This window comes from Eschscholzia californica, unplaced genomic scaffold (genome assembly GCF_041429995.1).
Source record: "Eschscholzia californica isolate CP2 unplaced genomic scaffold, dmEscCali1.0.p SCAF_1, whole genome shotgun sequence".
Classification (NCBI taxonomy): domain Eukaryota; kingdom Viridiplantae; phylum Streptophyta; class Magnoliopsida; order Ranunculales; family Papaveraceae; genus Eschscholzia; species Eschscholzia californica.
In genome coordinates, this window is record NW_028238198.1 from 3,000,954 (window position 1) to 3,028,074 (window position 27,121).

At 35.5% G+C, this 27,121-nt stretch overlaps 5 protein-coding genes, 1 long non-coding RNA gene and 1 pseudogene across 11 annotated transcripts; 4 read left to right on the plus strand and 3 right to left on the minus strand.

Annotated features, from left to right (window-relative positions):
- Window positions 1-1,130: 1,130 nt before the first annotated feature.
- Window positions 1,131-3,275, plus strand: LOC147563239 (uncharacterized). 2 transcript variants are annotated; one of them, XM_086635807.1, is made up of 2 exons: window positions 1,131-1,266; window positions 2,028-3,275. In XM_086635807.1, the coding sequence occupies exon 2, from the start codon at window positions 2,124-2,126 to the stop codon at window positions 2,934-2,936; it is 813 nt and encodes a 270-aa protein (XP_086491933.1). In that variant the 5' UTR covers window positions 1,131-1,266; window positions 2,028-2,123; the 3' UTR covers window positions 2,937-3,275. The 2 variants fall into 2 exon arrangements, with proteins under 2 accessions (XP_086491933.1, XP_086491936.1); XM_086635810.1 differs by having other exon boundaries at window positions 1,168-1,271.
- LOC147563240 (uncharacterized) lies at window positions 1,142-3,607 on the minus strand. The gene is made up of 2 exons (XR_015223563.1): window positions 2,000-3,607; window positions 1,142-1,285 (listed from the first exon to the last, which is right to left on the minus strand). It is a non-coding gene; the product is annotated as an uncharacterized LOC147563240 (long non-coding RNA).
- A 3,962-nt stretch (window positions 3,608-7,569) lies between these two features.
- On the plus strand, window positions 7,570-8,503 carry LOC147563241 (uncharacterized). The gene has a single exon (XM_086664710.1). It carries the CDS (start codon window positions 7,608-7,610, stop codon window positions 8,322-8,324), a length of 717 nt encoding a protein of 238 aa, XP_086520836.1. The 5' UTR covers window positions 7,570-7,607; the 3' UTR covers window positions 8,325-8,503.
- An 892-nt stretch (window positions 8,504-9,395) lies between these two features.
- LOC147563242 (uncharacterized) lies at window positions 9,396-12,194 on the plus strand. Its single transcript, XM_086635818.1, has 2 exons — window positions 9,396-9,618; window positions 10,244-12,194. The coding sequence occupies exon 2, from the start codon at window positions 10,282-10,284 to the stop codon at window positions 11,755-11,757; it is 1,476 nt and encodes a 491-aa protein (XP_086491944.1). The 5' UTR covers window positions 9,396-9,618; window positions 10,244-10,281; the 3' UTR covers window positions 11,758-12,194.
- Window positions 12,195-13,624: 1,430 nt separating this feature from the next.
- On the minus strand, window positions 13,625-14,493 carry LOC147563243 (defensin Ec-AMP-D1-like). Its single transcript, XM_086664711.1, has 2 exons — window positions 14,334-14,493; window positions 13,625-14,062 (listed from the first exon to the last, which is right to left on the minus strand). The coding sequence occupies exons 1-2, from the start codon at window positions 14,407-14,409 to the stop codon at window positions 13,884-13,886; spliced, it is 255 nt and encodes an 84-aa protein (XP_086520837.1). The 5' UTR covers window positions 14,410-14,493; the 3' UTR covers window positions 13,625-13,883.
- Window positions 14,494-16,171: 1,678 nt separating this feature from the next.
- LOC147563244 (EID1-like F-box protein 2 pseudogene) lies at window positions 16,172-19,917 on the plus strand (annotated as a pseudogene). Of its 4 annotated transcripts, XR_015223556.1 has the most exons (4): window positions 16,172-16,407; window positions 17,640-18,567; window positions 19,108-19,689; window positions 19,776-19,917. The product of XR_015223556.1 is annotated as an EID1-like F-box protein 2 pseudogene, transcript variant X3 (transcript). The 4 variants fall into 4 exon arrangements; XR_015223557.1 differs by lacking the exon at window positions 19,776-19,917 and having other exon boundaries at window positions 16,318-16,585; window positions 19,108-19,538; XR_015223554.1 differs by lacking the exons at window positions 16,172-16,407; window positions 19,776-19,917 and having other exon boundaries at window positions 17,667-18,567; window positions 19,108-19,538.
- LOC147563245 (uncharacterized) lies at window positions 19,474-21,872 on the minus strand. The gene is made up of 6 exons (XM_086635748.1): window positions 21,592-21,872; window positions 21,208-21,305; window positions 20,818-21,102; window positions 20,423-20,732; window positions 19,948-20,029; window positions 19,474-19,865 (listed from the first exon to the last, which is right to left on the minus strand). Exons 1-6 carry the CDS (start codon window positions 21,615-21,617, stop codon window positions 19,674-19,676), a joined length of 993 nt encoding a protein of 330 aa, XP_086491874.1. The 5' UTR covers window positions 21,618-21,872; the 3' UTR covers window positions 19,474-19,673.
- Between the last annotated feature and the right edge of the window lie 5,249 nt (window positions 21,873-27,121).

The window sequence follows — 27,121 nt, forward strand, 5'->3', positions numbered from 1 at the left end:
CCTTCGCCGGAACTTATAAATCACGAACAAGAGAGAGAGAGAGAGAGAGAGAGGGGAGAAAAAAGATAGATAGAGAAAAAGAGACGAACTAGTGGGAGTCGCCCAGATTTTGGTTGGGGAAGAAGTTGAAGGCTGAAGTGTTTGAAGGAAACAAAGTGTTTCAAAAAAATGTATTTCCACCCAAAACTTAGTACGCCGGATAAAGCACCCACTTTTTTTTTAGTTGAAAGTTTCATTGATAGTTCAGAAATGGCCCCCTACTTTATCAATTTTTTTTCTGTCTTCTTCATCTCATCACCTCTCTCTGCCACGTCATGCCTAGGACTAGGCAATATGCCATTCAAACTACCATATTCGTTACCACCACTACTCTCTTTACTCTCTTCTTTGTTAATTGTCCTGGCGAAGGGAATGCCCCTTCAAATAAATCCTCGTCTGATTCTTCAGAAGAAAGTTGTTTAATTTTTCTAAACAAAAGGTTCCAACAAGTGACCGTATCCTTTTCGTCGTAACATAGAGAGAGACAACACATGAGTGGTGGCGGTAGTGAGAAGAGATGAAAGCAAAGTCAGAAGACGGTAAATATCGGAAAAAGGATATGATATTCCCACCCAAATATTTTTTGTTTCTGATATTCTTGTTCCCTAAAGCAACATGCCAAAGAAAATATCAAAACAAATATTGTTTGGCTTGGTTTAAATTTTTTTTATCAAAACTATTATTATTATCTTTTAAAATATTTATGATTTTTGTGTCCATAAAATGTACTAGTTATTGTCAGTTGGTAGCCCAAGTGGTTCCAAGGTGTTGACATATACTCCAGAAAGCAATCTTAGAGAAGGTGGAATCTTTGATTATTTGAATTGGGATTATTAGGGTATAAATAATGTTGTTGGGTTTCAGGTCATTGTTATTGTTGGGGTATAGGTCCGGTCTTATTAGTGTTCGAGTGGCGGTTATTGAACTTATCACGTCTATAATGTATCAAATGTCAATTACCACGATTACGGAGATCGCAGTCCGTCTTCCAAAAAAAAAAATGTACTAGTTATTAATGGGCCAGAATGGCCAAAACCGCCAAAATCCATACCTCTTTTAATGACCAACGCGAACTTCATCTATTTTCTTTTCTTTTCTGAGAGAGAGAGAGAGAAAAAAAAAGAGGGGTTTGGGGTTTCCACTTTTTCTCTATTGATTCCTTCCCAAATCCCTTTTTCCGTTCAATAGATCGCTCGTTCTTTAAACAAATCATCAAATTCCTCTTTGGTACGGTTAGATCCCTTCACTGATTCTACTCTTTAATTCGCAGTTCTTCTCATAGACCTAAAAATTTGTAAATTTTTTTTTTCTGATAAAATTGATGCCCTTATGATTATTAGTTTAATAAATGTCCCCATTTCTTATAAATTTTAGGGTTTATGATTTTGATTTGGTGTTCTATCGATTTTCTTTCTTTACCGATTTATCGTTTTTTATGTTCAATTTTAATTTGATGACTTAAGGTGGATAGATAGATAGATTGTAAACAACTTGTTGGTCATTCTTCTCACTGATTATGTGGGAAATTTGTGTAGTTGACATTTTTCAATTTTTTGTATGTTTCTTGTTCGAAAATCGGTTTAAGAGTGAGTACAACTACATACACATTAACTCAAAACAGCAATATTTTTCCAAACATGTGGATAGTTCATTCTGTCTCTCGAGATCATACGTTTTTTGTCGAAGTTAGTCCCACATTGTGGGAGTTGTAGTCAGTTTGTAACTGTGAATGAAAGTCTCATCTCTTGAGCTAGCTTTTGGGGTGAGAGAGGCCCACGACCACTGGGGGCAAGAAGGCTCAAGATCTCTCACCCACACCGTTCTCATGTATTTGTTGTTAGGACTTGGGAGATATGCTTTTGGTATTTGTACCGATAAACCCATATTTAAGGTTCTTATTCATTTTACTCCTTTAAGCTGTCTGATCATGGCTGATGCTTTTTCTTGAATCTTGCTGTACAATTCCTTATTTTCTCATTTCTTTTCAGCAAGTAATAATGCTCCATCAAGGTTAAAACTACTGCCATCTAGACAGCTCAATCTACTAGTATTTATGCTATAAACAGTCTTTATCCAGTGTTACAATGTGGAATTTCACTTCAAATGCCATATCTGGAGCTAGTAGACAGAGAAACAACTCGCCGAAGCACAGTCAGGATTGTTCGGATTGCTCTGACGATGATGATGTTACTTCAAACACTAACAGAGAGGAAGGACTAGAATGCCCTATATGTTTTGAATCTTTTAATATCGTCGAGAATGTGCCCTATGTTTTATGGTGTGGCCACACTCTCTGCAAGAACTGTATCTTAGCACTTCAATGGGCTGTCGTCAAATTTCCCAGTCTACCTGTCCAGCTCCCGCTTTTCATTTCCTGCCCATGGTGCCATGTACTATCCTTCCGATTCGTCTACAAGGGGAATCTGAAATTCCCGAGCAAGAATTTCTTCCTCCTTTGGATGATAGAGAGCTTGAATGGTGATAGAGTGCAATCCCATTCTCATTCTTCTTCTACTGGCAACACTCAACCACTCTGGCCTTCAAACAGAAGTTTATTCCTCGGAAACCAACTCAACTCCCGGAGGATCCCTAACACGAATCACCCAGAACTTCAAACGCAAGACCCGGATCATCATATGAGCACGACCACTAGCTACCTAACTATGGAAAACATTCATTCTTCCCTGCGGAAATCACTGGTATACTTTTTGAACTTAACATCGAAGTTCCCTTTGGTAGTGATATTCCTTTTGATTATCCTATACGCAGTTCCTGCTTGTGCTGCCATCTTACTCTTGTACCTACTCGTCACAATACTGTTTGCATTGCCGTCTTTTCTCATACTATGTTTTGCTTACCCTAGTTTGGATTGGCTTGTAAGAGAAATCATCACTTGATATGCTTGTTCGATCTGTCTAGTTTTATAAAAACACCCTGTGAATATAATATCTCAGTATGATTAGATCTTTAAACCCTCATGGCCTCATTAGTGATGTCTTTGTTTAAAAACTGTTAAGATCTGGTTGATTGCCATTTCTCAATATCTCAGTGTGAGTCACTAAGAAACTTCTTCAGAGCCAAAGAAGGTGACACTTTGAAATCATCGGTCTTGTGTATTGCCATTTCTTGATTCTGTGTATAGAGCGATATTGAATACTGAAATATTACCTTTATTTTGTAATGGTATAGACAACCTATATGTTATTGTTATAATGTTTCAAAATTGTATTTGTTGCTATTGCTGTTCTTTAAAAGGATGTCGACTAAGATTGAATTATAAAGATATTACCTTTTTTTGTGTGTGAAAACAAGTCAATTTGTTTGGTCCTATTGTAATAATCTGCCCTAGACAGAGTCAGGATTGAACATATTTAATGGGTTGATTTGACAGTTTACCTATCTTATTTTTGTTTTAAATGCAAGTCCCTCAATTATTTGGGTCAATCCTAAAATTAAGTATTTTTTACTCCAAACTATCCATTGTCCATTTTGACTTCTGTTGATTCTATAAGATTTGTTTCCACTAAAAAAATAATGGAAGTGTACCTTGACAATAAGAAAAAAAAAAAAGAGATCATGACAAATTGTACCCTACTTCATAAACTAAGAGGTTACAACATCCATACTTGGTGTGCATGCAAGCCTAACATATGTTGATTTGTGTTATCAAGAGTACAAATAAAGTAGATTACTCTAGATAGATTCAGGGTTGGAGAGTGTCTTTAGTGACACATATTATGATGCAACGATTTTTTTTTTTTTTTTTTTTTGGGCTATTTTGCGAAAGGAGCGTAGGTAAGTACCGGATTTTGCGAAAGGGGCATGATTATTTGTTATTTTACGAAGGGGCCGTGGACTAGCATTGACCGTTAAAGAAATGTTGGATTTACCTTACATGAATAGTTAACATCATTCATCTTCTTCCTTTTTACTTTCTTCCACTTTCGATTTTCATCAGAAATTGAAAGAGGTGTTGTTAATTGAGTTTTACAAAGAGATTGTGCCGACAAGAGAAGAGCTTAGGGTTTTTTTTTTGTCAGCTTTCTGATCTTTTTTCTTTTAAATTCATTTTTTTTACGAATCCTCATCACACTTCTTAAATTCTTTTTACTTTCTAACTCTTTAAGTTGAGTAGACCGAGTAAAGTTTAGGTTTATATTCATGTGCATTTAGGTTTTTTCTCTCATGTTTATGTTGGAGTTGAAATTTTGATTCCTTTTTTATATTCCGCATAAATATATTTTGATTATATCATTTTTATTATGTGTTAGATTATGAAATTCATTATGTAAATGTGTAATACTATAAAAATCTAGAAAAATACTAATACTTTTCGAGGTGGGTGTCTTAACTTTTCACCTTTGCGAATTTGGAGTCAAAATCGTATAAATTTCTTAAATGTAACGATATATTTTTGAGTAATGGGATTAGATTAACGGTATTAAAATTTAACGGTGTTAGAACTTAACTGGTCAACACTAGTCCACGACCCCTTTGCAAAAATATAAAAGGTCATGCCCCTTTCGCAAAACCCGATACTTATGTATGACCTTTTTGCAAAATATACTACTTTCTTTTTTCTTTCTTCTTCTTCTTCTTCTGTTGAAGTATAAATGCATTAAACTTCAACACAGTTAATATTATGAGTTATTTTCTCTTTTGGTCCCTATTTTGTGACCAGCTTCATTTTTTACCCTTTGGTTTATAAATTCAAATTTTGTCATAATGTAAATGTCATAACTACCCTTCCTATAAATATATTTTCAAAATAAACTTAATTACAAAAAATCACTCTCCGCCTCACTTCCACCTCACCTCTCTCCCCACCTCACTTATTTCTCTCCACCTCTCTCTTCTCCGACAAAGGTTGTCGATCGAAAAAAATTTCAGTCGGCGACTTTCAAACTTAAGAAAAAAACAAGAATTCCTCTCTTCTCTCTCTCTCTAAAGCTCCGGTGAAGGGGATTCGTCGCGGTGTTTAGAGAGAGTAGGGAGAGAAGAAATAAGAGAGAATTTTTTTTTCGTTTGAAGGTGGGGCCGGAAAATTTTCTGTCTGGCGACCTTCGTCGAAGAAGAGAGAGGTGAGGTGGAGAGATATATTTTCTAATTAATTTTATTTTGAAAATATATCTATAGAAAGGGTAGTTACGACATTTACCTTAAAAAAAGGGGGTCAAATTTAAATTTATGAAAAATAAGGGGCCAAAAAAGAAGTTGGTCACAAAGTAGGGGGCAAAAAAAGAAAATAACTCTATAATAAAATATAAAAATCAAAATTATAAAACTGTGGAATTGCATGATATATTTTTGATTTGTAAAGTATTCTTCATTTTGTAGTTTGCAAACCCGACAACTCATCTTGAAAATGACGAAATTTGATTTTAGAAGTTTTGTGTAGAATATACTTAACATCCTGTAACATTGAATATGGATAAAATAGGCTTTCAAAATTTAAAAAAGAAACGAAGATGTCCGCCAAAAAGAACTAAAAACGATTCTAAGTTAACCCTTCGACACCCTTTAACCAAAGAGGCCGTACTTGTTTTAATCTTAAAGAAAAGAAACGAGTCCGGCATTTGAAACGTGTCATAGCATTTGTAACACTGAAGTAACGGGAACAAGAGATTGCTGTTTTATCTAAGCTATTTGACATACAAAGTGTGATATCTATTGTTCTCGTATAATCCTAAATTCCTGTATAATTCTTTTTTACTTATTTGAATTGACCAGTTGGTGTAATTTAATATTTGTAAAATTTTAAATTCTGTTTCAAAGACTTTGTTTAGCAAGTCTTTTATTATATGACAAATTTATGCAAAATGGTTAATGGAACGAAAATTGTGGGCGATCCACGTCTATAATATACAAATAAAACCTCGGATTTTGTCGATGATAAAAATTCAAAGTACGACGAATTCAAGAAAATATACAATATGAAATAAAAAATTAGAATGTCAGCTTTCGTATTTCCAGATGTGCCCTTCTTTCTTACTTGATTAGCACTAATTTGTGTAAATGGATAAAAGACTAAGAACTGATTACTAAGTTATTTTTCCAATCTCTCAAGGTGGCAAGATGATACAAAACTAAAGAAACCCAAGTTTCTAATCATAATTAAATTATATTTTAAATTTAACCGTTAGGTTAATAATCTTAAACTGGTAAAATGTAATGAAATTGACAAGATTACCCTTAGAAATATGATGGCAGTTATCCTAAAGTCTAATAAGTTATACTCCTCCTCCCTTCACAAATTTCATCGAATCAAAGAGGAAATCTTCATGAATATCTTTAGCTTTATTTTCCAATTCGAATTCCTCAATTCATCAAATTGATTAGAGTATAATAGGGGTAAAATAGGAAATGTAATTAGAATTAGGCCATTCTATATCTATAAGTTGGAAAACGTGGTCATTTTTATATTTAAGTTGAAAATGAGGCCACATTGTTCTAATCATTAAAACCCACAAGCTTCTCGCAAAAGAAAAATTCAAGGTAAGGAAAAAGATTGCTTTCACTTGGTTTTTATTGAGTTCTTCATTTTTAGTAGATTTCTCGCTCGCTAAATAAATCATCAAATTCGTCATTCTCCCCCTTTTGTTGGTGTGGTAAGATTTACTCTATTCAAGTTTGTAACTTTTCCTAACATATATTGATGCCATTGTACAAATTATTTAGATCAATTTCCCTTGTTTGAATCTTAGGTTATTATGATCTTAAATGTGGTGTTGCATTTGTTTTCTTTTCTGTTTCATATTATCAGGTTTTTGGGTTTTGAAATTGTTTCGTATGAAGACAAAAGAAGTGGTAATTTTCTGTTTAAGTAAAGTTTATGATTATTATGACAAGTTATTGTCATGTACTAGTTTTTTTCTTATTGTTAATGACAACTTGATCCAAACTTGAACTGATTTCAATATGCTACTTGTTTTCTACAAGAGTTTACTTGAAGGACTTGTCTTCACAATCTTCAAAACTCAATCATACAAGTTTCTATTGGGTCTAACATTGAATAGTTGAAAATCTGAAATTCTATTCGAATTCTTATCCAATTAGTAGAAACTTGTTTCAAAATTTCAAATATTTGGTATGAATTTAGTGTTATTTCACCAAGTCCTTAATGGTGTTTGTATTTTTTCAGTTTCATATATGAAGTCCGACTCAAGATCTAAATTGACTCAACTTAAATATCATAAATGTTTGTTATTTGACTCTTACATCTAACTCCTCCCAATGAAACACGCAAGTTGAATTTGGGTCCATCTTGAGATTGATAAAAAAAACAAATCTAAACTAGGTGTCCGTTGTCTGAAATAACCTAAAATGACTATTGTTCCCTGATTAAAAAAAAGTAAGACTCAACCAGTCAGACAAATCAAACCCAGACGAGTTATAGACTCAAACCCTAAAACAACACCACCATCATCTAAAACTCTTCTTGATGTACATTCCTCACTGTTACCAAATATTTCTTTTCAGATTTGACTGGTGAAGAACAAACTTCCTGGATAGTTTTCCAAGTAACAAGACTTACCCAAGACTAAGATCACTCTTCTTAGGTTTTTTCCATGTGGAGTTTCACTTCAAATGTCATAGAAGCTAGAACTAGTGAAGAGGAAAACAACTTTTCACAACATAGCAAAACATGCTCCGAAGATTATGAAGAAATTTGCTTGGAAACTGAGAGGGAGAAAGGACTAGAATGTCCTATATGTTTTGAGTCGTTTAATACCGTCGAAAATGTTCCTTATGTTCTATGGTGTGGTCATACTCTTTGCAAGAATTGTATCTTATCACTTCAATGGGGTTTCATCAATTTGCCTTGTTTACCAATTCAACTCCCACTCTTCATTTCTTGCCCTTGGTGTTATATGTTATCGTTTCGTTTGGCTTATAAGAAGAACCTCAAATTTCCGCGTAAAAACTTCTTCCTCCTTTGGATAATCGAGAGCTTTAATGGAAAAAAAGTTCACTTAGATTCTCATCATTCTTCCTTTATTAGCAAAAATCAAGTCACCTCTAACACCAATGATCATCAAGTTAGATATCTCATAATGGAAAGGATTTATTCTTCCTTGAGCAAAACTTTGACATTCTTTTTGAACTTAACTTCAAAGTTACCTTTGATAGTGATATTTCTTGTGATTACCCTATATGCTATTCCATGTATTGTCATCTTATTCTTTTATGTACTTGTTACACTTCTTCTTGCACTTCCTGCCTATCTAATACTCTGTTTTGCTTACCCTAATTTGGATTGGTTGGTAGGAGAAATCTTCACCTGAGACACTTCTTTGATCGATCTGTCTGTATTTATAGAAAAATTCTTCTTTACTTTTGAGTATGACTCAGAGCGTTTGTTTTAAAAGCTGATGTGACATCTTTTTTACTACATTCTAAAAATTTGTTCAGAGGTCCGGTTGGTTATGGATTGAAAAAGAAACTCCCTCGGTACCGGCAAAGTTAAGGCTATAAAGTTGTTTGTGTGTAAAAAGTTGTTGCAAGAAAGAGTTAAACAAAATACAAAGAAAGAGTTTTATTATTTTTATATACATTGTGAGTTCTTGTTATTGTATATTGGGATATACATGATCGACTAAGTACATATTTAAGTGCCTATTGTTTTGTGTTAATCTTTTCTTTCTTGACTTTCTTTCTTTCCGGTCCATGGTTTTATTAGTCCACGGATTGAGTGTAGAAACATTCAAACGCCTTTTATGGAAACACCAAGGGGAATGTAGTTCTTCGGAAGTCATGAAAGAGATGCACAATTGATGAACTAATAAGTTGGAAAGAGATGTACAATCCATGAACTGATGGGTCGAAATCCCGTGAAAACGACAACCGTGAACTAGTAGTACAAGAGAGCTAAGAGTTTAGTAAGAAACAATAAAATGATTTTCGTGACCGGGAAGAAACATGATACTTTTTGGGGTTTTATTTGGAAATTGTAATAATATTTCATTAGTAATATATAGTTAGAAGCCCTGTCCTACTTTCCCTTTGAGAATAACCTACTTATAATAGTCCCTCTCCAAATATTCAATAGCTCCATGGAATATCTCTAACTACGAGTTATAACATCTATCTTGACCGAAAACTTCCAACTACGGACTTAACTGAAAACACGCTAATTAAATCGCTAGATTGACAAAAAATGGATAAATTAAGAATAAAAGAACATTCTTGATTGTTAATAACTAACTTTGAGTTGAGTAATTAAAGTCTAAATTAAGGATTTAGTAGTTTGATTAGTGCTAAAAACACCTCATTTTTATCTGTAAAATACCTAAAAATATCAATAAAATTCAAAATTTAACTCAAATGGGAAAAAGAAATGACAGAGTGTGAAATTCTGGTTCTTTGAATAAGTCCTTTCACAAAATCCCTCTGTTTTCAATAGGACACGCCGACACGGTTTAGGACACTCATCTTTCTCTCTCTATATTTCACAGCCATTGGGTGAATTGCTTTTGATCTTTAAAGCTTACTTCATTGTTGTTTTCTTGAATTCTAAACGTAACCCTAACTAGGGCTTCTCTGTTTTCTTCATATTCAGTGGAAGATACTATAAAAAAGGTATGATCTTTCCCTGTTATTAGAAGTTGTTTTTGTTTAAATGTCGATATGGGTTTGCATTTTTTTGTCTTCTGGTTATAATGGGTTGCAGAAAATTAGGGTTTTTTTATTGGATTGATTGAAACTCTGGGGTGTTTAGATTCATTTCAAAGAAGGAAGAAAAAAAAGGAAACTTTTTGTATAAAAATTTTGATTTGATTCGTTTCAAAGAGAAGAGACTATACAATTTTTTGTATATTTTGTGTTAATGAGTTTGAATTTATAAACCCTAGTATATGATATTTCTAACGTATTTCGAGCTCGAAGAATCGAACAAAACCATCATCAAAGTTGTTTCATTTTCATTTGTTTCTGTTTCATTCTTTTTTCATATAACAATCTCAACTGCATTGTTTTTTTTTTTCTTCAAGTCAGATTTGAAATCTGACTCATGTCAATTAACTCGAATGACGAATCAGATTTCAAAGTATTTGTTTTTATTTGACTCGTGTTGTCTGACTCTTATAGATGACCAATTTGGTTTGATTTTCGTACATTTTTCATATTCAGATGAATCAGTTTCAGACAATAAAACAAAAACGAACGCGTAGCTTGTATGTTAAATTTTCCTTTTTCTTGCTTGCAGGATTCAAGTTCGTCTGTTTTCCGTTCAATTTTACATCAATGTCTATGTCTGGAGAGATTATTGAGCTACCATTGACCCCAGCAAGTCCAGCTACCCCGAAATCACCCGTGAACTCTGAGATAACGAAATTGAAGGTTGGTCACACAAGAAGGAATTCGACTGGACGAGCTAGTATTTCAAACGGTAAAGAAAGAACCGTTCCGATTTATCACAGAGCATCTATTGGTTCCTGCCATGATTTGTGCAAATACGGATGGGAAAATGCTTATGAAACAAATGGAAGACATTCGATACTGAAAAAGTCAGCAAAACTAGCAGCATTTGGAGTTCAAAGTCCCACGAAGATGCCAACTCTAGAGGAGAGAAAGAAGCAATTATCCGCTTTGAAGGCAAAGCCTTCGCCTGAGCCTAAAACCCCAACTCTGGCACACGATAAACCGAAAACCATCAAGCGGGAAACCAAAATTCTAAACCGAGATGTTTCATCACCCAAAGTCATCAAGAAAATCAATGTTATTGGAGAACTTGGAAGTTCTTCGACAAAAATTTCATCACCGACCAAGAAAGTAGGTGCTAGTCCAAGACCTGCAATTTCTCCTACCAAGGTTTCGTCACCTTCGGAGAAAAGAGTTGTTCAACCCGTAGTCTCTTTAAAGCCGAAGATGGTGAGAACAACATCATCTTTCCCAATGAATTCTTCCTCTCCCAAGTATTTGCCCAACAGAGTTGATGCCTTAAAAGTAAGAAACTCTAATGGTGTCAAACCTATAGCTACTTCGAAGTATCAAACCGAAGTTGGGAAAGTTGAGGCAAAGCGACCCAATGCTGAGAAAACGAGGGAGAAAACCTTGTACGTCATTATGCCGAAACTTGAGAAAACTTTATCGACAATTTGTGTAGATGGAAATCAATCTAGTCGATCTACAGAAGGATTGTTATCATCAATATCTTCATCACCACAATCTTCTCAATCTATATGTATAGATGAGGAAGAACAAGGGTATTATGAATCTATCCTTAGTAAGGCAAATGAATCCATCTCCGAACACAAGGAAGTTGAAGATGGAAAAGCAACGAAACCCAAGCACCGGAGAAAGACGGCTCTTCTAGTTAACTCTGGAGATAAAGACTTTGGTGGGACGAAAAACTATAGAAAAGGAAAGATGGTTAATCTTGAAGTTGTGAGCAATGTGGCAAGGAAACTCAGGTTCAAGCGTGGAAAAGGTATACGCGACAACCAAAACGGGAAGGGTGAATCAAGTACGAAAAGATATAGAATGAGAAGAGAAGTAGATAATGGCAATGGTACTAAACCGGAATCAGAAAAGGTTGTTCTTAGACGCCAAGGTGTGCAGGAGAAAGATGAAAAAATTGTCATAAATAACGTGATAGAAGAGACGGCGAGTAAGCTTGTCGGGACTAGGAAGAGTAAGGTAAAGGCTTTGGTGGGTGCTTTTGAAACTGTTATTTCTCTCCATGACATTAAACCTTCTGTTAGTACTAGTTCTGGCTGAATTTCAAAAGTTAGATTGTTTTTCGGTTTTCTTCTACCATAGACTGGCTTTGTACAAATTTATTCGGGGAAAAAGCCGTCCGAAGTGGTGTACAAGCTTGTGAAGCTGCAGAAATGGAAGCTTGGTATATATTTGGGTTGATTGTGGAAGAATTTACTTGTGTTATGATTATATTTGTTGTTGGCATACTTGTCTAATTGTTGGATAGATCGATAATAGATGTTTATCAAACATAATTGGTTCATGTCATTTGTATCATATCTTGGCATAACAAATATTTATTGATCTTCTTCAAATGTCATTTGTTTTTCTCTGTCAGGTTACAAGTTTGACTCGAGTCAGATTTCAGAATGCTTGTTTTCATTACTTTGTATGAGTCATGATGTTTGACTTGTATGAATGACTGATTCAGGTTAATTTTAGATTCATTTGATTCAGACGATTTAGAATATAAACTTTTATTTAAAAACCCAAACGCCATAGGTTTACACTACAAAGAAACAGTCAGTGCTCTTTTCAGTGGAGAAAAACACATGTTACCGTCCAGCTAAAGTCGGCTAAACGAGTAAACAGAAGAAACTAAACAGAGACATTACCACAACTAGTAAAAAGATCTAAACTGAGCTTCAACCCCAAATCAAGTGACTGAGTGAGTAGATTATAAACAGGTTTTAGTGCAGAAGCATCTTCCTCTTAGGCCTCTGCAAACACCACCATGAAACCCTTCAGTTTGACAAACAGAAGCACAGTTGCTCTGCCTTATACATGTCCCTTTGAACTTGTGACTTTGTGACTCACATGTCCTTGCTTCCACCATTGTTGTTGTTCCCATCTCTAATCATCACCAAAAAGAAAAACCCACAGTTAGTAGTAAATAAAAAGGAGATGCATCAACTTGAGAAAACAACATATTAAGAGATCAAGTAGAGTAGGGAAGAAATGAGAACCAATAGTGGTGAGGAGAAGCAACATAAATACAATGGTTGTGGTTGAAAACATAGTGATGTTGTTACTTGGCTTCATTTTGTTGATTGGATGAAGATAGAATGGGTTGTGAATGTTGTAAAGGAGAGAAAATGGTTTTTTGCTTCAAGAGATGATTGAGTAACGAAGGAAGAAGCTAACCTAACTTGTCATTTATATAGACCTAGACACCTAGTATAGTGGTGTATGTTTTTTGTTTTTTTAATCGTCTGAATCTGAATCATCTGACTCGCCTAAATAGTCCGGGCCGTGTCTCAGTCCCATAGTGGTTGATCATTTTCTCGGACCAACTACTCGTTATCGAATCATCTGACTCAAAAACGACCCAAAATCAACTTTTTTGTCATCATTCAGCCGGTCAACCCTCACAAATTAGGTCAAAACAATTTGAAACTTAACTCTGACATATATCAATAATGGGGGTGTTATCTCTTTAATACAACTCCGTCTTTGTGAAATTTACACATAAGAAACTGTTTCTGTACATACAACTCTCTCACATGAGAAGACTGTTACTTATCAAAGAGTTGTCCACGGATTTAATTTGCGGACCCTGTAGACTATTTTCTCCCGTGAGAGGTCTGTGCCAATCTATACATACAAAAATGTCTGACTGCCAAAATTATTGTCTCGATTTGGGGAAATATTGTTGTGTGACATCAATCCTGCCCCATCACTATCCATGCCAAAACCCTCAGATGCGTCAGGTTACTTTTACAGAAACCACAGTAATAATAAGCCAGAATATGGGTCGCCAACTTGGACCAAAACCCAGACCATACTTATGACCCATAGGGCCATAATAATCCCATTCCCATCCCACCAAAGCAAGAAAAAGTTCTTCTTTTAAAGTGAAAAGCAAGAAAAAGTTACTAAAGAAATATGACGATCACAAAATGGACTAATTTATTCCTCAGATTCATAAGAGAACACGAAAAATATTACAACAACAACAAATATTAGAACAACCACAACAAATATCAGATGCACATATAGATGCAACGGACTTCTTATTTCTTACATCCAAAATAACAAACAAACATAAATGTAGAAACGTAATAGTACTCTAATTGAGTAGATCAACAAGCCATATCCGAGAATTGCCATGAGTCTAGTGTAAATTCTGAGGTTGAACCCATCCTTCAAATGCATGGTTTAGTGCAAAAACATCTGCGACGGAAACCTCTGCAATGACCTCCATGAAATCCTTCGGTTTTGCAAACATTAGCACAATTGCTCTTCCTTCCACAGATTCCCTTGTATCTGTGGCTCTGCGACTCACATGTTCTTCTCGCTTCGGTCATGGTTGGCCCCATCTCTCCTATATCCAATTACATACAAGATTAGTAAATATGTAACATTATAATAATCTTAAACATATAACTCAATGATCTAAAATTTGAATCGCCTATATTTTGAATCTCATGCCACATAAGCACAATATGGAATAAGGAATATTGAGAGTGTGCGGTTTGGGCCAATAAAAGAGTTGAACCGATTTACAATTCTCACGTTTGCACAATTATACCTCTCTACTCTACTCTATCGAGTTTACGAAGTTGAGACCCATTATAACAAAAGGAAATACTAACCCGTGGTAAGAAGAAGGAACATAATGACTAGAGCGACAGTTGAAAATACACGAATATTTCTACTACCATGCTCCATTTGGATGAGACCGAAAGAGATGGGAGCGAGATGATCAATTAATGAATAAGAGTGTTATTGATTGATCAAGTGTGAGAAGAAACCAAGCATTTAAGTCCTTGATATAGAAGTTTAAAAAAGTGGCAAGTAATTGAGTAGAGAAGATTATGTTTGATACTTGTTTAGTTCTTTTGGACTTTACAACCATGAAATTTCAATGTTTGATAATAAAACCCCACTTGTTACATGTAAAGGGATAAAGTTTATATTTTCAATTCATTTCTCGGTATTGCGCTCCATTCTCTTCCCTTTATTTCGATTTTTTTAATAAAATTTTATACTTTTTAATACAAAATAATTTTCATGCAATCCAGATTGATTTTTTTTTTGTTGTTGACAAGCAATCCAGATTGATTTGAACAATACATAACAAGGAGTCAGGCTGACTCATCTTATCTCGAGGAATGCAACGGATTGGTCTGGCCCAACCTACGACATAAACGGGTCATGAGTGGTGGGAAGCGAGAACAATCCATGAATCTTTGGCCGAAAGCAAGAAATCAAAGAACGACTGGTAAATCTCTCTTGGAATGAGTCATTTACTTTGTCTCTTTTTTACACTTAGTCATCAACAAAGGAGAACATTGTTATCTATCTTCTTCGTCTATAAGTAAGTAGTACGTAAAAGAATGTGGCAAATAGATCTGTCATGCCCGTAAATAGGTTCAATAAGTACAGTCGGACCTCAGATACGTTAACTAACTAGATATCGTAAACTAGCTTGTAACTTGATATAGGCAGTCTTTTCATAGTTTTCTGCATAATCCTCGCCGGATCCGGCGAGGGTTTCGAGCAAGATGACTCTCTTCTTCCGGTCATTCTGTTGATATGGGTCTTATTTCTTTGTCTTTCTCTCCAATCAAAGTTCACGGTCAACATTACGTCAGATCCAACAAAGGTTTTGAGCGAGATGATTTTATCGCCGGTTCACAAATCTTCCTGTCGTTGTGGCTATGCATCTTATGGGGGTCATTGTGGTGGAGTATAGTGGTTTGGGGTTGTTACGACTTGGTGGTAATGGTGGTCTGTGGTGGTATTTTGTGGATATGGTGGACTGGTGGTGATTGTGTGGAAAGGGTGGTGGTGGTCAGGTGGTGATTTTGTGATGAAGGGGTGGTCTGTGTCGGTTTGTGGTCTGTGTCGGTTTGTGGTGGCGATGGTGAGATGTAAAAGGTCTTTCTACAACACAAGGAGATATAAATAGAAGACGGATTCGTGCAAAGAAAGGGGTTTGGAAACATCTTGATTCGTTTTTTATTAGTATTACTGTAATAATTTTGTCGACCTTTAGGGTCTTTTCATTCTCAATCTTTAGGATCTTTTGTCGGCCTTTAGGGTCTTTTCTTTGAGTCAGTGTCGAGTCAATTTCTGTTCTTTCATGAGGCACTTTACATTCGTAAGTTCTATGAACTTTTTTTATATAACTCTCATGAAGTTGAGGAGAGAAATAACAATTATCTACCTTGTATGTTAGTGATGTTTATTACTTATGAATGAAAGCAAGGTTTCACTCAAAACAAAAAAAAAAACTTGATCTAGGCAGATCTAATTGATACCACTATAAATTCTTAATTTCTTAAAACAAACAATGTAAAACGTAGTATAAGTCAACCACCCTTGGTTAGACTTCTAAGAGTTTAGTATTTCGTCTTAAAAATTATGGGTTCGTAGTACATTGAAAATTCAAAAATATAATAAGGCCAACAAAGGGTAAACATAATCTAAATTAAGATAGAGACGATCCTAACTAGAAAAAAATTTAGTCCATTAAAAATTTAGATCGGTGAAGACAAAATGAGTAAAATGACATCCAAAGGTAAAGAGTATGCCCCAATCTTAAACTACTCTAAGGGGGACCATCCAAGGGCTGATTTTTGGTCGATGATGATGACTTCTTCATTTTCTGCAAATCCCAAATTTTAGGGCTTCGATGTCAAAATGAGTGTGTTTTCGGAGTTGGTAAGAACTTTCGATTCTCTTTTTCTTTATTAACTTATTTTGAAGATCGAATTGGATTGGTTCATTTTTAACTTTGGATTAGGGGTTTGTAATATTTTGTTTGAATTCTTAGTGTTTTGGTGAGTAATCAAATATAGATCTAAACAAAATTGGAGCTTTTGAACAATGATCGGTTCTAGTAAGTGTTATTTCTATAGATTGGATATTGATTTTGGTGGAATCCTTATTAAATTGAAGTGTTTTAAGTAAAAAAGTGGGGGTGGAAAAAGAATTTCTGTAATAGTAATTCATTCAAGTTCTTAATGAAATTTGATTTATTTTAATTATCCCTTGGTTAATTGAAGTATTCATTTCTATGGGTAGTGTTTGATGTGTTAAAGTTATTTCTTTTAGGCTCTTTGGTTTACTGAAATCGACACATTTCGAAGCTATGGTGTCTTGAAAATGAAAGGGGTGAAGGAAAGGAGAGACATTTATAGGAAAATTTGTTGATTGACTTCAGTAATTCGAGTATATAGATTTTGGATCTTATAGTTGTTAGTTAGTTGAAGAGGAAAGGGCAATGATCTGTATTAGCGTGAACGAAAATTTGAATGGAATGTTAAGTAATGTGGTATTAATATGAATTGTGTATCAATAGGGCTTCAATGGACAGAATGACAGGCAGATACTTTATTATATGGTTAATTTAGGATTAGGAGGAAAATAAATTTTGACTAATTGATCGTTTGACTTGTATACGAGGTTGTTGTTCTTTCTTTTATTTAATTTGTCGTTTACCCTAATACAGTTATTTTTTATCCCCCCGTAAATGATTAAGTTCTTCTTGAAGAGCTTTAATACTAACATAAGATTAGCCTCGGTGAAATTGTACCCATTTGAGTTTTGGATTTCACTGCTGATATCCATTGTAGAGGTTGTGTAACTTTTTAGAACTTAGGAGTGTGCGGCATTGAGCAGTCAGTTACTAGAGTTGGAAATCTAATATCTATCTAATTCTACTAAGTGCTGCTGGTCGAACACAGAGACACCCTTCTATACTTGGTAGCCTATTAACATTTATGGGTCTTATGTAGACTTGGGTGTCCTCGGAGCGTCTAGTTTGTTATTTCTGTTGGTTTATATGTTCTGCTTTATATATATGTATAGAGCTATTACTTTTTCAGTTTGAATGTGCTTTCTGAATTTACAGTCCCAAAAGTGTTATATTTAACCAAGGTTTTTCGCTTCAGGGTTGTGGTATCTGAGCTTTGGTGTCGATTTGACCGAGGAACCTAAGTTGACTAACATCGTCAGCAGTAATTGGTCTCGTGAGATTGAAGCGGGCACTTGGTCAAACAAAACTTTTCGGTCTTTCAGCGTTATTGTTCAGCTTAGTTGAACCAGTAGAAAGTATGATAGTTGTGAAGCAGTACCGGTGCATACACTCATCAAGTTGTCAGTGTACAAAAGGTCACCTAAGTGAAGATGTGCTTTTTCTCGTATTTCAACAACTGAATTGGAATCCGAGGTTGATTGCCACATTGTCATGTGTCTGCAAATGGTTTGATGATGTTGCTAAACGAGTTCTGTGGAAAGAGTTTTGTAAGACACGAGCCCCAAAGATGATGCTTGATATGCAATCTAGTGGGAGTCACAGTGTGGATGGGAACTGGAAGGCAACTGGAAAGCTTCTCATTTACTGCTCTGGGTGTACCAAGGGTGGTCTTTTTAATAGCATTCAAACCCCTGGGCACTTCGTAAACAGAACTCGGTTTTCCAGGACCTCAGGAAAAAGCTTTCTCTTGCCCCAGTGTAGAACAGATGTGTTGTATGTATCAGACCCATGTGAACATCTTGATCAGGAGGAAGAGGGTGATGTAGGATTTTTTCGGGGAGTTTTTAAGTCATTCTCGATGTCAAGGGTTAGAAAGTTGTTAATTGATAGGGATGCCAAGCTCCATCCGACAGAGATTTGCCCGTTTTGCAAAGCTAAGCTATGGAGCATGCTACAAGCTAAAATGATTCCGCGAACATTGGGTGAACGGTTAGGTGCTTATGATGATTGCATCGAGTATTATGTATGCCTTAATGGACATATGCTTGGGACCTGCACCTTCTTACCCCTATCTGATTCCGAGGAAACATCTGAAGTTGAGTGATGTTTGGAAACATGCTCAGGTTTGTTCTCTTTATCATATATCAAATTTCTTGTTATTAGAAGAAAGTTGTGTCCCGTTTCCTCTGCCAGAATGCAGTAGTGGTTTTGGAAATACCGGCTACAAGATTCATTACTTTTGTCGTTCTGATGTCAGTTGAATGTCTAGCCATTTCAGCACACAGAAGTACTGGAAGAAGCCTCTAGGTTTGATGGGATTCTACTTTCTCAAAGTTGGTCCCACCAAGGGCTCTCTTGAAAAAATTTGATCTTAAAAGATTTTTGTGACGATTTGGTATAAACATTGTTATCTTGAACCTTAACTATAATTGCTCACTTTCAAAATTGGCACCTCTTTAATCTAAGAAAAGGAGAAATATAAACTACCCATTTGAAGGACAAAAGTTTTAAACGGCCAAAACGTCCGAACAGTAATTTTTTTTTCTCTAACTATAAAAAACATCCACTTAATTTTCTTTATATCCGTGGTACAAGTTACCAGACATTTTCTCAACTATTCTTCATTCCAAGTTATCTGACGTGACTATTTCTTTTGTCTCCAGATCATTCTTTATTGTAAGTTCGCAATTGATTATTGTTGCTGTTGGATATTGATATTTTGGGTTATGAACCTGAAGCAGGGCTCAACCAAACCTTCCTCTAACAGATCATGGAATCCACCTTCATTGTTTCATTCTAAGGGTTTCACATGGAGATGTCAAGCTTATGGTAAGCTGCTTCCAGTCTTTCCATGTGATGCCTTCTACTTTCTAGATCAAAATCTGTCAAGTTATTACCAGCTATTAATTACTTCTGTCTACTTATTTGTATTGTGTTTTTGTGAACTCTGATTTTTATGTGCATCTTATGACTTGTATGTATCTTAATAGTAGTTCTACATTGTAGTAATTAAATATCACTCAATACTGTTTCTTGTACAATCAATAGTTGGAATTCTTATATAAACGGTTCCCGGGAGGCCAAATTCTATCAATGTTTACATGACTTTAATGTACAGTTTCTTCCTGCCATAGTGAATATCTTCAAGGTGCAGAATTAGGGTGTAATTGATGTTTGAGGCTTACGAAACCATTCTTCACACAATAATATTCTCCGCAACTGATGATACTCAGAAGCAGAAACATGTAGGAGGAAGTTCTCCTGTTGCTCTAATCTTTTTTGCCTTTTCTTTTGTCTTGATCTCTTCACTTTTTTTCCTTTCATCTGCAAGTGATTTAGCTCCTCCAGCAACCTGATCGATCTTTGATATCTCAATGCGGTACTTTTGCAATGCCCTTGCTCTTCTTTTCTCCAATTCAGCCTGCCATTTCAGTAAGTAAGCCATGAGTTGGTATTAATCAACTTCTTAAACTTTGATTAGATTCCAAATCAAATTGACATACCTCTTTTCTCTCAATTCTACGTCTTGCTTTCGTCTTTTTCTCGGTCTCCCACGTATTAATTGTGGAATTCATTTTCTCATACCTGAAAATTCTGCTCGTTAGTCAAAGTTGAATTTTTAAGATCTTATGCTATTGATATGATTTCTTAGTTAGCTTTGAATTTATACAGTTGCTTATTATGCCATTAATGTTTTGTAAATAATCTCGGTACAACTTCTTCAGGATTAACCCTTTAGGCAATGCTATATTTGCACCAGACCCATATAAATTTGGCAAAAATGGTGAACTATATTTGTGTTAAACCCATATAAATTTGGCAAAAGATGGTGCAAATATATGTGATTTTTAAGATGGTTGCACATTTTCAGACACTCATTGAGCTAAACTCGTGTTAGCCAAGTTTGTTCGTACAGTCGAGACTAGCATAGCATAATCATTAAGGTTGAGTTTCTAGTAAATTGGTAGAAGAACATACTTTATCTTTATTTTCTCCATTTCAGTTTCTTCCCAAGTATCTGCTTGTGTTTTTGCACCTCCAGAAAGTGCATTATTTCCGCTGGGTTTTGTTTCTTCTTTACTTCCGAGTTTCTTGTAGGTCGTATCATTCAGGTAAGCATCGGAAAAAGTTGGTGTCTTTCTTATAGATGGAGATCTACGAGCAGCAATCTCATCGCCAAAAGTCGTAGTTTTCTTAAAAGATGGAATTCTAGCAGCAGCAATCTCTTTTGGCATCTTCGGTTCTGCAATATCGGGCGTAATCTCTGATCTCCCCTTCCATACATCACCTGGTAAATCTCATTTCATTTTATTAACCTTAATGAGAAAAAGCTTCATAGTTCATACTGATTTATCTGACAGGCAGAAACTTACCTGTAAATGGCTTACTATCTTCTTTAATCTCCTTGTTTGAATTCCTTTTGGAAACGGTACCAGGATCGTCTGCAAAGGAAATCCTCCTATCATCTTTTCTGTTCTTGGTGGTGGAAACTTTTTCCAGTTTCTCACTAGCCTTTTCTTTTCTCGATCCTGAATCTTCGAGCGATTTGATAGCAAATGCTGCTGCTGCTATCGAAGTTGCCAACTCGATATTTTCATTAGAATCAATATCTTGACTCATTCTCTCAGAAAACTGTCTCTGAAACCAGCTCTTCCTCTCTGCAACAAAAACCATCAGGCATCAACAGATACTAAATCATTTCAATCTATTCTGAAAAGCTATCTATATGTTATGATGATACTCAAGAATTCATCAAAACTTACCCCCTTTGAAGGATTGTGTTTTTTGTGGTGGTAATCTTCTCTCTCTTGGGTAGTTACTTCCTCCTTGGGGTTCTTCTCCAAAACCAGAAAATCTCAGCCTAACAAAATAGTTAGTAACTTCAATTTACCAGTAAAATTACAATGAAAACAGGCTGAAGCTTCATCCATTATGTTATATAATAAAACAGGTCGGTCGGTTATGTGAGAGGCAAGTCTGGCCGCCCGTTTTTATGGTGTAGGTTATGCCTAGTTCATTTATTTGCACCACTAGATGGAACCGAGGTATCATAACGTGTCGTTAGCTGGTATGAATTTTAAATCAACTCGCGTAGTCGGGGTAAATCGATTACGTATTCAGTTATTATAGTTGGGAGAAAAGAGTACCTCATTTGCTTAAGCAAAGTTTCCATTTCTTCTGATTCCTCTGTAATTGGTGAATGTTTTCTTCAAGCTTTTTAATGGAGAATGTCATGGGGCTGTTTATTTGAAGGAGAAGAAAAAAACTAGTGTGGGGAAGTTTGTGAAGGTTGGTTTAGTATTAGTTGTGGTGAATTTGGGTGATTAACAAGCAAAGTTAGATATGCTTTGGATGTTAAGGTCTGTTCAAGTAAAGGATTTACTCTTCTTTCTTGATGCTTAGGTCTCTCTCTCTCTCTCTCTCTCTCTCTCTCTCTCTCTCTCTATATATATATATATATATATATGGGTTTCCTTTCTGTCAAAGTAAACTTTGGGTGTTGAAAAATTGAGAAGAATTTGGCCTTTTCTTTGTTTTATGATTTAGATTGAGAAAATTTATCTTTGTATCATGGCATGTACTCCAAAGTAATGAAGAAAAGGTTCTTTCTTCCTATTTTTCCTAAAGAAAAACTAGTTAAACTCTTTTTCTCTTTTACTTGTTGTACCCAATTTCTTACACTCTACTTACACTGGCATGGAAGGTTCTAAGGATATTATCGTACAAGGGATGGTTTTAGGATGGTCATGTCTTTTCTCGTAAAAGCTCATATCATTCTACAACTCTTAATTCTGTCAAAGGAGATTACATTTGGTTTAGTTCGGAGTTTATTTATCAGACACTGATTTCTTGAAAAAAAAAAAAAAGTTGGATTCTTGAAAAGTTCGTAAAAACAAAAAAAGTGTAATATTAATAATAATTGCGAAAAATCGAAAAGATAAATATATATGAAATATAGGGTACTATCTCAGCTTCTTCAAAGCAAAGGAATGGGAACTTTTATTCTTCCATGCATTTTAAGAACATGGGGTAGATCATAAATTCGATTCCTTCCTAAAAGAAATCAAATGAAACCCCTTTCTTCTTTTCTCTTCATTTCTTCCATGAATTAGATGAAGAAACTGATTTTGACAATAATAATACAACCAGCCAGTGTTTAGTTAATTTTGAGAATTGCTGTCTATGTCCATTTGGATGGCTGAGGTTTTTTGAGTAGTTAATTATGTTGTTAGCTTTCTTCTAGCACAACAAACTTTTTCCTTTTCTTCTTCTTCTTTTTGTTTAGGATCATTCTTCTTGTGCCTTGTTTTCTCTTAAACAAAAGGATTTTTGAGCCAGGGGTCCAAAAAGTGGGGGGTAAACCCAAAAAAAATCCACTCTTGCCCAAAAATTAGTTGCAGGTTCAAATGTCAGATTTTTTTTTTTTATTCCCCTCTTGCCCTTGGACGGGACATGCTGACGTTTTCCTGAAAAAAAAAAATGTCTGGTAAATAAAATAATTTACCAGTATACGAAAAATTCAAAATTTTTTGAAAATTTGAAAACGAAATTTCAAATTCCCGCCCAGCAAACCATCTCTTCCCGGTAAATAAAATAATTTCCCTTACACAAAAAATTCCAATTTTCAAATTTTTTTGAAATTTTCAAACGAAATCTTTTTTTCGAAATTTTTAAACGAAATTTCAAATTCCCGGCCAAAATATCAATTTTTTTTGAAAATTTTAAATTCCCGGGCAAATTTTGAAATTTTTTTGAAAATTTTAAATTCCCGCCCAGCAAAAGTGTCTAGTACAGAAAAAAATTTCCAGTAAATAAAATAATTTCCCGGTCTCAATTTTTTTTTTTCGAAGTTTTGAAATTTCCAAACGAAATTTCAAATTCCCGCCCAAATTTTTTTTACGAAATTTCAAATTCCCGCCCAAAATTTCAAAATTTTTTTAAAATTTTAAATTTCCGGGCAAATTTTGAAATTTTTTTGAAAATTTTAAATTCCCGCCCAGCAAAAGTGTCTAGTACAGAAAAAAATTTCCAGTAAATAAAATAATTTCCCGGTCACAAATTTTTTTTTTCGAAGTTTTGAAATTTTCAAACGAAATTTCAAATTCCCGCCCAAATTTTCAATTTTTGTAATTTCCAGTAAATAAAATAATTTCCCGAAAATTTCAAATTTCCAGTAAATAAAATAATTTTCAGAAAAAAAAATCGTTTCCCGAGAATTTTCGATGGCAATTTTGTAATTTTCGATGGCATGAACGGTAAATACTTTATTTTCTAAGGGCCCTTTACGTAATTTTGACCCCCAAACTGACACATTGGACCTCCCTTTCATTTTTAGGCAACTTTGGGTGAAATTTTTATTTTGGCCCCCTTTTTGGACCAATGACTCAATCCCTCTAAACAAAACAGTCATCGAAGAATAGGATACTATACTTGTGTATTTAGGCTAAAGTACGATACTAACAGTATTTTTATTAAAGTATGGGAGACAGGCAGGAAGCTGGTCACAAAGTTGGGGGCCATTTGAGAAATAAGGGCCCACATGGCCCCCTTTTTCCGTTATCTTTAAGATAATGGTTCTGCGTATTTATGATATCAAATTTTTTAATATACACTTCAAACGTATGAGATCAGTTCCTCTAATATTATTATATGAATACCACGATAAACAGTGTCACTAGCCATGCAGTAGATGGAGCCATGGAGGTGAAGCTATGGCCACAATTCATGTAGTATCACTAGTCATGTCTGAGGTACAAAAGAGTTCTCTTTTCAAGGACTAGTTGAATATCATAAAGAAAAATGAACCGAAAATATTTGCCAAGCACATTAGACATCGAATCATTTGATTTGGAATATAATGCTTAAATAGCCTTATTTTGATTAGTTTGTATTTTGTTGAACTCCAAGGGAGGTTACTCATGCAGTCGTCTACTATTGGATGGGTTCCTTGTGTTAGTGCTGAAAACAAGATGCCCAAATTAGGGCAACTGCTCTGTTTAAATAGAGAAGAAGTAGCGAAATTACAAATGAGTCCACATGAGTGCATAACCTACTAGTAAGTCCCTAACAGAACACAATATGAAAAAAGACACCCTCAACTAACTATTTGTTTACATTAACACCCCCCCTCAAGCCGAACGGCCATTAACGAGTGAGAGCTTGAACTTCAACTCAGTAAACCTTGGTGATGGCAATCCTTTGGTGAAGATGTCTGCAACTTGAGATTCTCCTGGAAGGTAGTGTACTCTGATATTACCAGCTTTAACTTGTTCTCGAACAAAGAAGAAATCAATGGCAGCGTGCTTGGTTTTCGAGTGCAGAATAGGATTTAGAGAGAGATAGGTGGTGCTGATGTTATCACAATAGATCACTGGAGTTGATGAAGAAGTAATCCCCAATTCGAATAGCAAGTTTGTCAACCATCGAATCTCGGCACAAGTATGAGAAACAACAAGAAATTCAGCCTCTGTAGAAGATCTCGCCACAGTTGGTTGAGTCTTTGATGTCCACATAATGAGATTGGGACCAAGAAATACACAGGAACCAGTTGTAGAACGTCGATCATCCGGCGAGCCAGCCCAATCGGCATCGGAAAAACCAAGAATCTGGTGACTTGTTGCTCGCCGGAAGCAGAGACCATCAGAAATAGTACCCTTAAGGTATCTAAGAATTCGTTTAGCTGCAATTAGATGAATTGATGAGGGTCGACTCATAAACTTAGATACCTGATTGACAGAGTAAGCTATGTCTGGTCTTGTGATTGTCAAGTATTGAAGAGCACCTACTAGACTTCGAAAGGGGTGAGGATCCTCCAATGTTTTTCCATCTGACTTGGAAAGTTTTGTACCAGTGATTGCTGGAGTCGACACTGGTTTTGAAGTATGAAGCCGAAAACGATAAAGCAGATCATTGATGTATTTCGTCTGAGTTAAGATAAGTGAGTTGTTATCACGAATTGCTTCCAAACCTAAGAAGTAGTGCAAATCTCCCATATCAGTCATATCGAATTGATTCTTTAGTTTTCGAATTAGAGTCTGAATTACTGAAGAAGACGAGCCTGTGATGATTATATCATCAACATACAGAAGCAGTATAGTAATCGAATTTGAACTTCGAAGAAAGAACATTGATGAATCAGAAATGGATTGAATAAACTTGAGCTGAAGAAGACAGTCACTAAATATTTTATGCCAAGCCCTAGGTGCCTGTTTTAGCTCATACAAGGCTTTATGTAGCTTACAGACATGAGTTGGTGATGATGGATCGACGAACCCCTTTGGTTGACTCATGTAAACACTTTCTTCCAAATCCCCTTGCAGAAATGCATTCTTAACGTCCATTTGATGAATTCCCCAATTTTCCGAGACAGCCAGAGAGAGAACAGTACGAATTGTTTCAGGTCTAACCACTGGGCTAAAAGTTTCAGCATAATCAATCCCAGGTTGTTGAGTGAATCCTCGAGCGACCAGACGAGCTTTATATCGAAGAATAGATCCATCTGGTTTCTGTTTGACTTTGTAAATCCATTTTGAGTCAACAATATTCATTGAAGGATCTCTAGGAACAAGTGACCATGTGTTATTCTTGTGTAATGCTCGAATTTCTTCTTCCATTGCTTGATTCCAGTGAGGAATTTTTGAAGCCTGATGAAAGGTAGAAGGTTCCTGAAACTGAAAATCTAAAGAAGAAAGATTAGTAGTAAAAAGGATTTTGGGCTTTCGTGTTCCATCTCGACTTCGAGTGACCATAGGATGAGTAGAAGAAGTAGGTAAAGAAGTAATTTGGGAATTAGGGTTTACTGTATAATTCGTGGAAGGGATAGATGATGAAGAAGAAGAAGTGGTAGTGCCAGGTGGCGGGACCACCACAGCAGGCAAGACAGCTGGGACAGACTGGGAGTGAGTAGTGGAGACAACGGGAGCAGTCTGAGTTGGGTCGATTTGTCGAGGGACCACTGACACTTGGGGAGCAGAAGGACGTTGAGGTGGAGAGAGGGTTGATCCCGTACGATGTGGTCCAGAAGGGACCACGTTCTCAAAGCCAGGTGGAATACGAGGAGAGGTCGAAGAGACAGAACCGTTAGGAGATAAAGACTGAGATGGACGGTTCAGATTAAAAGGTGGTGGAGTGGGATCAACGGTCCAATTTAAAATTAGGGATTTAGAGGAATTGGGCGGAAATGTTGAATTGGGTGAAGAAGAAGATGAACTGTGAGAAGATGAAGAACAGGGAAATAGAGTTTCGTCGAAAATTACATTTCGAGAAATGTAGATACGAGATGATTTTTCATCAAGACAAAGATAACCCTTGTTATTAGAGCTGTATCCTAAGAAGATACATGGAAGAGTTTTGTTGTCAAGTTTAGAAGATCGATAAGGACTCAAGAGAGGATAGCATCTGCAGCCAAAGATTCGAAAAATTGAGTAATCTGGTTTTGAATTGAATAAGACTTCATAAGGGGATTTGTAATGTAGGACCGATGAAGGAAGTCTATTTATTGTAAACACAGAAGTCTGAAAAGCTGCCGGCCAGAAGGTTTTGGGAAGAGAAGATTGATGGAGAAGACAGAGAGAAGTTTCAACAATGTGCCTGATTTTGCGCTCAGCAACCCCATTTTGTTGTGGGGTGTGAGGACAAGATCTTCTGTGATGAATACCATTGTTAATAAGAAAATTT